Source organism: Lathyrus oleraceus, chromosome 1 (genome assembly GCF_024323335.1).
Source record: "Lathyrus oleraceus cultivar Zhongwan6 chromosome 1, CAAS_Psat_ZW6_1.0, whole genome shotgun sequence".
NCBI classification, from domain to species: domain Eukaryota; kingdom Viridiplantae; phylum Streptophyta; class Magnoliopsida; order Fabales; family Fabaceae; genus Lathyrus; species Lathyrus oleraceus.
The window spans coordinates 41,922,710-41,935,234 of record NC_066579.1 but is presented as its reverse complement, the minus strand read 5'-3'; the positions used below and the strand labels follow the sequence as shown (position 1 = coordinate 41,935,234).

Below are 12,525 nucleotides of genomic sequence, written 5' to 3'. Positions count from 1 at the left end.
ATGATGGACAACATTAAGCAAAAGGGTGAGAAACAACTTCAACATGAACGATATAAAGAATGAGAATGTAGAGAAATACACAATATGACATACATCCAATACACAATCAACATAACCATAATATCATACCCATTCACAACAATATGCACATATATATGTGATGCGACTCATAACACAACGTCACACTTATGCATGTGATACCGATTCAACATTTGATTCTCTCTAGAACCGAGTACCCCCTTCTGAATCCATGAGCCCCCCTGTGAGCTTGCGACAAGCCCACTAGTCCCCCATTCTGAACATGCATCTTTCAACGAAACGACACAATGTTGCATGTACATACAAATCAATGCAACAACAATAATAATTCTTACGACCCCCTTATAACTATAAACAACATGCATTGACACACAATGATAAACCCCATTCTAAATTACTATCCACTTTTTTAAAATATAAAGAATTTTTTACTATATCATTTTATTTTTCTCCAAATCTCCCCAAATTTGAACCAAATATATTTAATTAAAAATTTTCATCCCTCCATTCCTCCCTCCATCACCCTCGAACCAAAGACACCCTTCTTAAATATAAATGTTTTATTTAAACTGTATACAGTACTATACACCGAGAGACGCGAATTTGACGTGAATTTGAAACAGTGAAAATGCAAGGGAGTTCGAATGCTTCGGAATCATCAATGGTGATAGAAACCCTAAGAAGTAAGGGTTGGTATTTGGAAGACACCGACGATCTTAAGGCAATCATCGTTATTCAAACTGCATTAGCCGATGACAGTTCCAAGGTGTTACAGTCCGTCGAATCGGAGCTCCTCAATTCCGACCTCAGATCCATCGGAGCCAAGTCCTTACCCGAACCAACTCTTCTTCGTAACCCTTCCTTTTATCTCCAGGGACCTAAAGTTCTTCAGGTAAAATTACTACTACTGCATCCCTTTTTAATTTTCGCAATTCAGTTTTTGAGTAGATTTGTTAAAGACAAAATTTATGGGTTTCAATTCAACAGATTTCTTCGGTGAGGGACATTTCCATGAGCAGTGTGGATAACATTTCGAGAAATTCAAGTGGTCGAAGAGTTCTGAGATTGTGTCTCACGGATGGTCACTCTGAGATAACTGCCGTGGAATATTCTCACATTCCGTTTATACCTGACAATGTTGTTCCTGGTACTAAGGTAACGCCTGATGGTTCTTTTGCTGCGAGTTTATGTGCATTCCTAAGGTTTTAATGGACTGCAGTACTGGTGGGCTAAGGTTTTAATGGTTCTTTTGCTGTGAGTTTAGTGCCTTCCTAAGTTTATATACATTCCTAACGTCTGAAGGTTGTAATGGACTGTAGCACCGATTCCTCTGAAAAAAAGGCGTGTCAGTGTCCGGAACTGATGCTGACACCCGTGATTACGTTTAATTTATTCATTTTCTCAAATTAGTACTGGTGTCGACGTGTCAGCATTAGTGTTGAGTTTTCAGTTTGCGTGCTTCATCGCTGGAAGGATCCTTGATATTGCCAAATACAGTTGATGCAACCACAGTTGTGTTTGTGGCAAACTTTGATGTTGCTGCCTCATTTGTGGTTGCATATCCTTTGTGAAACCTTGTGAATTCCCTCATGGCTGCAACACTATGACAGATGGCGTGTATAAGACATTGTTTCTGTTTTCATTAGCAGTTCTATAACAAATAGTTTCTATAAGTAGCTTTTCAGAGAGTTAAAATGATTAACATCATGCTTTTAACAATTTTGAGGTCTCCGCAACGTCATCACATCCACAGTTTCAATTGCATTGGTCGCATTCTGCTGCTATATAAAGGTTCAAAGTGTAACTGTAACCGCAACTACAATCACGGCTGCAATTTAAAACTATAGAATTCTATAAATTCTGTGTCTTAAGTTATATCACACTACTTGTATTTATAATAGTGTTACAATAAATAAATACATTGAAGCTTAATGAATAAGCACTAACCTAGGAAGTTGTTTAGTCTAAGAATACTAACGATCACTTTGGAATATTTACTCTCATAATTAAATCTAACTAAAACCATGAATATTGCCATGCAGATTATGGTGGCATGATTTGCTGTGATTTGAGGCATATATTTGCTTGGTAGCTGTTCTTGTTTTCTTTTATGGTTACATTGACATGACATTTGTATATAACAGTATTTAGTTAACTAAATTTATAAGAGATCTCAAGTATATAATTGGGTAGCTTTTTCTCCTCTGATACATGTTAAACAATGTGAATCTGTATTTATATGTTTTATTAAATCATTTTTACCATTTATGTTAGTATTGTTTGCATTGGGCAGATTCGTTTGGAAAATAAAGTTCCGGTTCATAGTGGTATAGCTTGCTTAAATCCAAAAGCATTGACTGTATTAGGGGGTGTTGTTCAATCACTATATGAAGAATGGCAGATGAACCAAAAATATTCAGGGTTCTCCCGGTCATCTTTAAGACAACTAGAGGATCGTGATTCAGGTGGTCCTCCTCCATTTGTGAAGCTGCAGGTTGGATCTATCTCAGGTAAAAAAGAAAAAGAATCTTGCCTCTATTTTTTATTTGCTTGTGCATGTGCTGCTTCTTTAAACGGACATGGTGCTCTTGTATATAGTGATTTTTTTCCACAATCAAGCAATGTTTATTATTTTGAGTGCATAGTTGAATTTGTGATTATATGTTCTTACACTAATGATTGTCACTTACCTTTAACTTTCTCCTATTAAGGTCAGTTCCATTTAGATTTTTTTGTTTGTTAGGACTGCATGATGGAGTAGACTACATTCAGCTGCAATATATGGGAAAACTTATAAAAAAAAGTCATTACATATATTAGTACACAATTTGATAGGTGTGGGGGAAGGGGACCAAGGTGTAGATGTCATTGGTTAATTTTCAAGTCTTACAAGTTGAGAATTGGGATATCAGTCTCTTTGACGTCTTGGAAAGAAGCATAAAAATTTATTCAATACAAGCGAAAAATTTATTTTTTGCTTGTTTTTTATTTTGTGCTTCTTGTATGATAGTCAATACAAGCGACTTGTTTTTTATTTTGTGCTTCTTTCTTTCTTTTGTATGAAGATGGGGTCTAGAAAAGGAGTTGAATCATGGGAGAAAATATTGCTAGATTGTATTAAACATATGGGAAAATATTGCTAGATTATTTGTATGGCTGTTGATAAGCATTCTAAAAAGCTTCATGGGGGTGATGAGGTTATGAAGTAACTGATGGAGTAAATGGCAAACATGTTTGAACAAATGAAATCAATGATTAAATTTTTATCCTAGAAGCTGAATCAATTTATTCAATTTTTGGAAAGAGCAATGCAGAACCACTAAATGCATATGGATCTTGGGTAATGAGTTCTCTTTCAGGAGCTCCAGCAAGTTGAACTTCTAAGCTTTAACTGGAGTGATCCAGGAGAATTGCTTGCCAAAGCAGAAACCTATTGACTTTCAAAATACCATATTTAAGCTCAAAACCTAACCTGCCTTTATATGAATGGAAGTAGATGGTGTGAGTTGGTTTCACTTCTTTAGAAAACCGATGGCCAATCTGTCTTTGCAGTGCTTGTAGAGGAATTTAATTTGGAAAGTTGAAAATACCTATGAGCTATGTAGTAAGTGTGCTACTGAGTTGGCTTGGGATATTGAGGATATACAGTGAAGTCGGGAAATCAAAATTTTAATGGGCCAACAAATTTTAGCTAGGGCTTGTCAAGTTGCAAGGGAAATATTCAGGATGAAATAAAATTGAATTTCATTATTTAGTCCAGTTAAAATTGGATGGAGCGGAATAGAGTGGTATCAATTCCATTCTATTTCTTACCACCATATTTCTTCCCTTCCGATTTGGACGGAATGAATTGTCTTGTTCTGTCGTAAAATATCCAAATATCCAAACGATGGAATGAAATCTCTATTCCGCTCCTTGCCATTCATTTTATCTCATCTAATAAGGGCATTTTTGTTTTCGCATCAAGAGTATATATGCCAACGAGATGAGAGCAAATACTTAGTGTGGTCAAACCTCCAGGCCCACCCTAAGATTGGAAAGGATTGTTTGAGAAGGAACTTGCGATTGTGGATGGAAAGAATGTCTTGGTTATGGTGGATTCATGTGCAACCAATTGGCACTTTAGATTCACGGAGTTCATATTCTAGGTGACCTGTTAGAGACTACATGGGATAAGTCTAAATTGAAAGACATTAGTTATCTTCTTTGATTAAGAGGGGACAACGAGTTACATTAGAGTTCTATTTTGGCTAGGATTCAAATGTTACATTGAGCCTTGCTAAAAGAATTGAAGTTAGCTGAGAAAGTGTCTTCTTGATAAACAGGGAAGTTGATATTTAGCACTCCTTCATCTCCACTCAACTATTAGAGTGGTTTTAATATGTCTTTTTCAACAGCCACAGGGATTACCTCCACCTCAAAACACTGGTTTTGTAGGAAAATGAGATCGAAAAATTGGTGGAATAGACGTGTAGGGCTAAAATCATAACGCCAAGCAATATCCCTTATTCTAGTCTAGTTTTATTGGTGAAAAAAAACGGGAGCATGAAGTTTGTGTTGATTAGAGGGCCTCAAACAAGGGAGTCAGAATCGAGATCCTACATAAGAATGGGGAGGGGTCACAAGATCGTGAATCGGGGATCGTAACACGGATCATAAGATCCTACAAATTTTGCAAACTTATATATATTGCATATTTATTCATAAATATGCATATAAAAAACAAAATTTATATATAAAAAGCTTCAACATTGAAATCACTTTCAAAATACTTAAATCAAAGATCATAATTCAAAACCATAAGATCATAAAAAACTGAGTGATGGTATTTTTAACGGTAGTTAGAGAAGGAGAGAGAATGAAAAGAAACCACTATTGAATAGATAGGTGGCTAAGGAAATAAATGATTTGGTGGCTATATTAGGAAATTTTAAATAATTATTGGGATTAAGTAGGTATATTTGGAAGGGTTTTCAGAAGTTAATCGAGAGTTAATGGGGAGTTAATTGGAATTAAATGGGGCAGAGTACAGCAAAAATAAAAAGGAACAAACAGTAAGAAGTGCCAGAAACGGTAGAAACACCATAAACGGTAGGAACACATCTTTTTGAGTGTTTGGACGGCGATCCTACTGAATCCGAGTTTTTCCTTAGCAGAATCGCCAGGCTTAGCAGGATCCTAGAATCGGACGATCCTACTTGTATGATCGTGGTTCTGACTACCACCTTAGGTCACTGTACCAAACAAACACCCAATTTTAAAGAATTAATTGATGAATTGTCTCGACCTGCACTTTTCTAAAATAGATTTACGCCGGGGTACCACCAAATCAGGGACAATGAAGATGGACATAAGATAGCTCACTGTACCAATCGCGCTCACTGAGAATATTTGACTATGCCTTTTGGATTGAACAATGCACCAGCTTTGTTTCAAGCCACTATGAATGCTGCTTCCAACCTATTCCTGTGCAAATTTATTTTTGTTTTCTCAGTGTTATCGAATATCGGCCATGGCGGCGCTATGGCGGATATAAGTGGTGGTGTTTTGGTTTGCCGCAATGGTAAATATCAGCCTCTTTTCCGGAATTTTCTGCCATAATCCGCTATGGCAGTCCCACCAACTGTCTGGTATGTCGGGATTTGGCTGTCCGCCATGGACTGCCATCCGCCATAGGCAACACTGATTGTTCTGCATATAGTAGGAATTGACATGACCATATGAGTGACACTCTTGAGAACAGTGTTAGATGTCCTACAATGGATTATTTTTCCCAATTGGAAGAAGTGCAGCATTGGCAAGTAATTTCAGCCAATAGTGTTTTTATAGAACAAGAAAAGGTAAAAGTTGTGTTGACCTGGCCAATCCAGACAGTCTAAGGTGGTAAGAGAAGGTATTGAAAATTTATTTGGGACTATGGAAATAAAGCGACCATTGTCTAATCATCTAAAAGAAGGGAATTTCCAGTGGAACAAAGCAGCAAATCAGGCTTTCAAACAGTGAAACAGATATAACAGAGGCTCGCTACAGTCTTTACCTTACCCGAGTTTTAAAAAAAAATTGTGTGGAGTTTGATGTTTTAGGAGAGGAATAGGAGCCGAATTGATGCAAAGCCACAAATTTCTTATAGAGTAAAGGGACCATTGCACTAAACCAGCAAGATTGGCTTGGGGTGTTTCTTTGACTTATTATACTATACAAGCCAAGAGAGGAGAATAGGGCAGCAGTTACGCTGTCTTGCAAGGAGAACGAAGCAGCAAATCAGGCTTTCAAACAGTGAAACAGATATAACAGAGGCTCGCTACAGTCTTTACCTTACCCGAGTTTTAAAAAAAAATTGTGTGGAGTTTGATGTTTTAGGAGAGGAATAGGAGCCGAATTGATGCAAAGCCACAAATTTCTTATAGAGTAAAGGGACCATTGCACTAAACCAGCAAGATTGGCTTGGGGTGTTTCTTTGACTTATTATACTATACAAGCCAAGAGAGGAGAATAGGGCAGCAGTTACGCTGTCTTGCAAGGAGAACGAGGTCAGCAACGATAAATTGTTTTTCTGTCACAGGCTGCATCCAATATGGATTAAGGCTAACCAGTTAAAGAACGAGGTGTTAGTTGATCCAGAAATAATGATGGAGGAAATAGTGCTGGATCCTGCTAAAAGGCCTAGGTTAGGCTATGCTGGAGTGTATAAAACTTGCCACTGTTTTAGCTTCTAACTTTGATCCTAAGAATGGTGATCTCTGCTTAATTTGAGTGGATTTCAAAATTGCTAGCTGAATTTCATTTGTCAGAAGTGGGTGCATATGCTGGAGTTCATTAAACTTGCACTGTCTTGTTTCTAACTAGTTATGGTGAGGAATTATACAAACCGTAATCAAGTTTGTAGCTCAATTTGGAGTTTTCCAACAGCAAAAATACATAACTACGTTTCCGGCTGAATTTTTCCAGTTACTCAAAATTTTAAGAGCAATTTTGGAGAATATGGGCATGTATTTTATTATTGGTTTGCAACAATCAAATGTATATGATTCTATAATGGTGGTTGTGAACAGGTTATCAAAATATGGGCTTTTTGTAGTATTGTGCAACACCTTTTCTGCTCAAACAGTATTTTTTTTGTTGCTAAGATTGTGAGGCTTCACTGGATCCGTAGCTCAATTGTAAGTGATAACAGGGACCCAACATTCACTAGTTGTTTTGTACTGAATTATTTTAGTAGCAGGGTTCTGTCTGGAAAATTATTTCAGAATTTCATCCCATAAGCGATGGACACACTGAAATGGTAGTAGCTTAGACTTTATCTTCATCGCTTTTCTTGTGAGCAGCCCAAGCAGTGCGTATAATGCTTACACTGAGCAGAATATAGCCGCAAACAGCAGTCCATAGTGCAGAAGAATAAAATGGTTAGGGAAACTAGTTGAGGGGAAACAATATGGGAAGACATGTGGCTCATTAGAGGTCAAATTTTCAGAGTAACCTTGAGAACAAGGCTGTTAATCCAGGGGAAGTTATGATAGCCAAAAAGAATTGGAGGCTTTTGATGGGACAAGTTGGACCTTCTAATGTTATTGCAGATTCAGATATGACCAAGGCGTTGAGGGTGTATAGGAGGAAGAAGAAAAACAGTGATCCATTTTGGAGAGAAGTTAGTTAGAATTTGTGGCAGGTATCAGTATTGGGTAATGTGGAACTTCAGAAGGGGGCTGAGGTGTAGAAGTGGCATCAGTTATTTTTCATATCTTACAAATAGAGTATTAATATCTCACTCTTTAGGGTCGTCGAATTGTATTTTTACTACCCTGCTATTGCAGAGGACTTGTTCTTTCTACTTTTATTTTTTGTGCTTCTGTTTTTTCGTTCATAAAAAGTTACATTTAAATACAATATTGATTATTTGCAATTCAGAACACAAAAATTGTTTGCTTAGAGTTGACAAATATGAACTCCCTGCAGGTTATGCAAATAATAACTCTAGAAGTAGTAAGCCCATTGCTGGTACTGGTAGAGGTGAGGTGAGGCCAACTGGCATCCAGCAAGACCGAAATTTGAAAGAAGATATTGTGGACGCAAATCTAAAATCCAAATTGCCTCCAGAACGAGCTGAAGACAAACCTAGTAATTCAGGGTTAAGGCCAAAAGGTGATGACTTTCTATGATCTTCTTTTGCTTATTTTTATTTTATTTTATAAATGACTAGGGATGTAGCCTTCTGAGGTGCATTTAAAGTTAAATCCAGAAAGAGTAAGTTGCATATGGAATTGATATATTTTTTTTCATTTTATCCAGAAAGAGCTGAAGACAAACCTAGTAGTTCGAGTACAAGGCCAAAAGAAGGTGATTCCTTGGCTTCTTTTTGTATAAATGATACAGTAATCTTGAGTTGCATCTAAAATTAAATCCAGAAACAACAAGTTTCATTTGTATTTGATTGATTGGTTTGTTTCTTCTATCATTTTTTGTTGCTTGGAATGGTATCGGCTTTCCATCTGATAGAATTGACACAGCTTATTCAAAACCCTTTATACAGATGTGAAGTCACGGAGAATAAATGGATTTTTCAAAATATAAAAACCATATATAGAATAGGTGGAAAACAACAACTATCATGCCTTTTCCCACAACGTGGAATGGGCTGCATGCATCAAATTAGAGCTGTCAAATAAGCCCTATATTTAAAAGCCCCAATTATTAAGCCCTATTAAAGCCCCAATATATTAAGCCCCTTATCATTGAGATTTATTTTAGGCCCTAAAATTTTAGGCCCTTTATATAATGCATTTTTTTTAGGCCCCATTGAGGGGCCTTATTTTATTCCCAAAATTTGGACTTGAGTTTGTAACAATTGTTCCTGTCAAATTCTCAACTGATACGGAGAGGCTTCAGCATATAAACAGTATACGTAAAGCTCCTGTTGGAGCTCAGATGAAGCGTGTTATTGATCTTCTTTATGAGGTACCAAATTGGTATAGATCATATACAAGTTGCAATCTTTATGTTGCGTGCGCTTTGTGGTCTTAATGTTGCAGAAAATTGTTGTGAAATTGTGCTATATATGCAGCTGTAAATGCAATTTTGGTGTTGTCACCAAGATATCAGAAACCTAGATATTAAGGTCACAATACAGTATTTTATAGCATGTGAGAAGGGACTTAAGTTGTTTATGGCCCTGTTTGGATAAACAACTTAATTAAATGTTTATCTTATGAGTACTTATGCATAAGCTATTTATATAACAAAATATAAAATAGTTGAATTATTTTTATATAGGCCATAAGTTGTTTTTATAAGCTATTCAGGTGAGCTTATGGAAATAAGCTGAAAACAACTTGTAAATCTTGTAAGTTGTTTTCTTAATTTTATCTCTATTTATTTAAAAATTGTTTTTTTATATTTTGAATTTATTTTATTTTGATTATCAAAATAAAGTTTTTTTATTTTATTTGGGGCCTTATGGCCCTCTTTTAAATTTTGGGCCCATCTAACTTTAGGGCCTATGTATTTGAGGGCTTACTATTCTTTAATTTTTTTAGGCCCCCTTATTTTGGGGGTTGGGGCCTAAATTAATTGGCCCCTTAAATTGACAGCTCTACATCAAATGATCACAAAATGTTGCCATAAATTATATCTAAAAGTAGACAAATTAATTTCTAATATCTCTTAATGATACTTTAAACGCTGAAATCAATTTTTTTAATACTTTTTTCACTGTTATAGTTGTGGAATCTGTTCCTGTGCAAAATCAAGCAGCTGCCCAAAAATTACTTCAGAAACTGAATCAACCAAATCAGCGTGATCGGCATCCTAGGGGTCGGAGATATAGGGGAAAGGGTCAAGAAGAAGATGAAGTTGTATTTACACTTGAAGAATATGAAAAAAGACAGACCCAAGTAAAGCCTTCTTATAATGGCGAGGCTCTAAATATTAGCCGTGATGAGCATCTTGCTAGGCAGCTTCAAAATCAATTTAACCTTGAACATTCTCAGGTTTGTATTTTAATCTCTTTTAGGGATGTTTGTGAATTGAGCTATTTCAGGTTTTCTTCCTGTTCAGTATTCTACCTTTTGCAATACTTGTTTCAATGTCTTATGTCTTGATTAGGTGGAAAGGGCCCCTCGTGAATCTGAAGCAGAGAATATTCGAATGAATATGTTCACATATGAAAAGGATTCTGACGACAGCTATCAAACGGGAAGAGGCGGAAGGGGTAGAGGTAGAGGAAGGGGAAGGGGAAGGGGTAGAGGAAGAGGGAGAGGAAGACATGGTTAACATTGTTGTGTATCTTGGATATTTTCTTCCTTTTATTTTCGAATCGATCTTTTAAAGATACTGAAGCAGAATTCATTGATATGTGAGTCTTATCTCTCCTTCAACCCTCTGTAGATATGCTTAACATCTCATCACCCAATATCTCAATTTTATTTTTGACAACTCAATGTCTCAATTATTCAGTGATAGTTGCAATAGTTAATTAGCGATGAAAAACACATAATGAGGATTTATGTTGTAACATGAATGCATGATTTACTGAATGATTGTCCGTATAATTTTTCTCCATTAAGAATTCCTGAGACCTATTGCTTTCTTTACTTAATGGAAAGTTGGTAAATATATAGTTGTATTCTGCATTTCCCTTTTCTATTACACTTGTTTGTGGTTCCTAACTGCTAGAACTATAACTTTTGCACTCATTTTAATTTTTATTAGTTTCTTAACATAATTAATAGTAGTTGATGGTTATCATTAGTATTATTGAAGTATGTGTAATTAAAAGAAATATAATTCAGCCAAGATAGCTGAAGTTGCGAATTGTGATGACACATTTATGTTGGAGACTGCGTTAAAAGTCTTATGTGATGTATATAAATTGAAATAGTTACAGTTACAGTCCCTCTAATTAGTTGGTTCCAAGAGGGGGAGATATAATCACCAGATAATTCGTTGCAGGTAAAATAAGTTATAGCGACGCTAGTTTGTATGTTACTGTTTTATTCTATATTTTCCGTATGTTTGCATGGTTAAGGAATAGCGACTTTGAGTTGGCACAAACATGTTCTGATCGATTAGGCCGGTCTTTCAATATTATTGTAAAAGCCTTGTTTTATCAATTACGGCCTCTGACTTCATTGATTAGTTTTGCTTAATTGCAGCAAAGATGTGTTAAAATGGTTGATTTTGTATTCTAGTTCATTTGTTTTAATTTCTCTTAACCTCTTACGAATAAAACTTAAAATAGCTCTACCATTTGATCTCCCTTTCATAATTTCATTCCAATCCTTGAGTGAATTTTCCACCACGATGTTGTGTATTTTTGGCGCATCAAATTTCCTTTGCGCAGAAGTTTGTGTGATTCCAGCTTTTGAGGTTCATGGGCATCAGACTTTAACCACAGTTGGTGAGTGAAGTGAATAGGATTTTGTTAGATCTAACTTCAGCAACTTAGAGAGATTTTGATTTTACCAACTAAAGGAAGTGACTACATTTGTGGGGAATCGGCTAGTTGGTTGGAATATGATTCATCAATCATCTCTGATGATATAGAGTGGTGGCATTACATCTGTAATCAAAATTAATTAAAATATTGTAATGATTAGTTAAGAAGATTCACTTATGTCTAAGCATAGATTAACACCATTACCCTTCAAGTAAAGTTTTCAAAATTGATTATGTAAGCATGATATGTTGACTAGATATTTAACTTCTTAACATCTATTTACCAAGCACTACATCAATTTAATTAACTTGTATTCAATTCTAAATTGATTAGAATTTGAATCAAACACAGATGAAAAATCATAAGAAATACACATTCACAAACACCATAAAACACTCGCATAAAAAATACTACATATTCATTGAATTTCTAATGTTTCAAGAGTTTTAATTGATAGTGAGCAAAAATTTAAATCTACTAACTTCTACTTCGCAGTGGCGTTGTTATGTCTCTAGAATTTGTCTGTTGGAAAGTGGGTTCTTTTTTACTTATATAACAATTTGTAATTGGATCAACCATATTTATGTTGGAATTTTTTATCCTATCCTATGGGATGGAAAAGTATTCTATGGAAAATTCAAAATGTCCTTAAGATTTTAGAGATTTCGGAGATGCATTTTCGGACATAACTCGTTTGAAGTAAAAACGTTTACTGATCTAGAGATGCATCTTCGGACGCACCTTGTTTTAAGTAAAAACATTTACTGATCTAGAGATACATCTCTGAAATATTTTAATACCCCATGCACCTTTTCTGAAAGTCCCATGATACACGTTTATTGTTCTGTAGATGCATCTATCTTTAAGGTTTATGGAGATGCATCTTTCTAACCTATCATAATAGTGCAGGTTATGTTAGTTTTATGGTTGTTCAGACAAAAAAGATAATTTATAAATGTTAAAGACCTTATTATGTGATGAGCATTAAATCATACGATCGATGTGCAAAAAATGACATATATACATTAAGATGGTCAAAATAAGTCATCAACCGA

The 12,525-nt window shown here is 35.5% G+C and overlaps 1 protein-coding gene across 1 annotated transcript; it reads left to right on the top strand.

Moving 5' to 3' along the window:
- The first annotated feature begins 540 nt into the window (after positions 1–540).
- On the top strand, positions 541–10,630 carry LOC127093952 (uncharacterized). The gene is made up of 7 exons (XM_051032857.1): positions 541–931; positions 1,027–1,194; positions 2,333–2,549; positions 7,993–8,178; positions 8,326–8,373; positions 9,754–10,022; positions 10,138–10,630. Exons 1-7 carry the CDS (start codon positions 668–670, stop codon positions 10,303–10,305), a joined length of 1,320 nt encoding a protein of 439 aa, XP_050888814.1. The 5' UTR covers positions 541–667; the 3' UTR covers positions 10,306–10,630.
- The last annotated feature ends 1,895 nt before the right edge of the window (positions 10,631–12,525 follow it).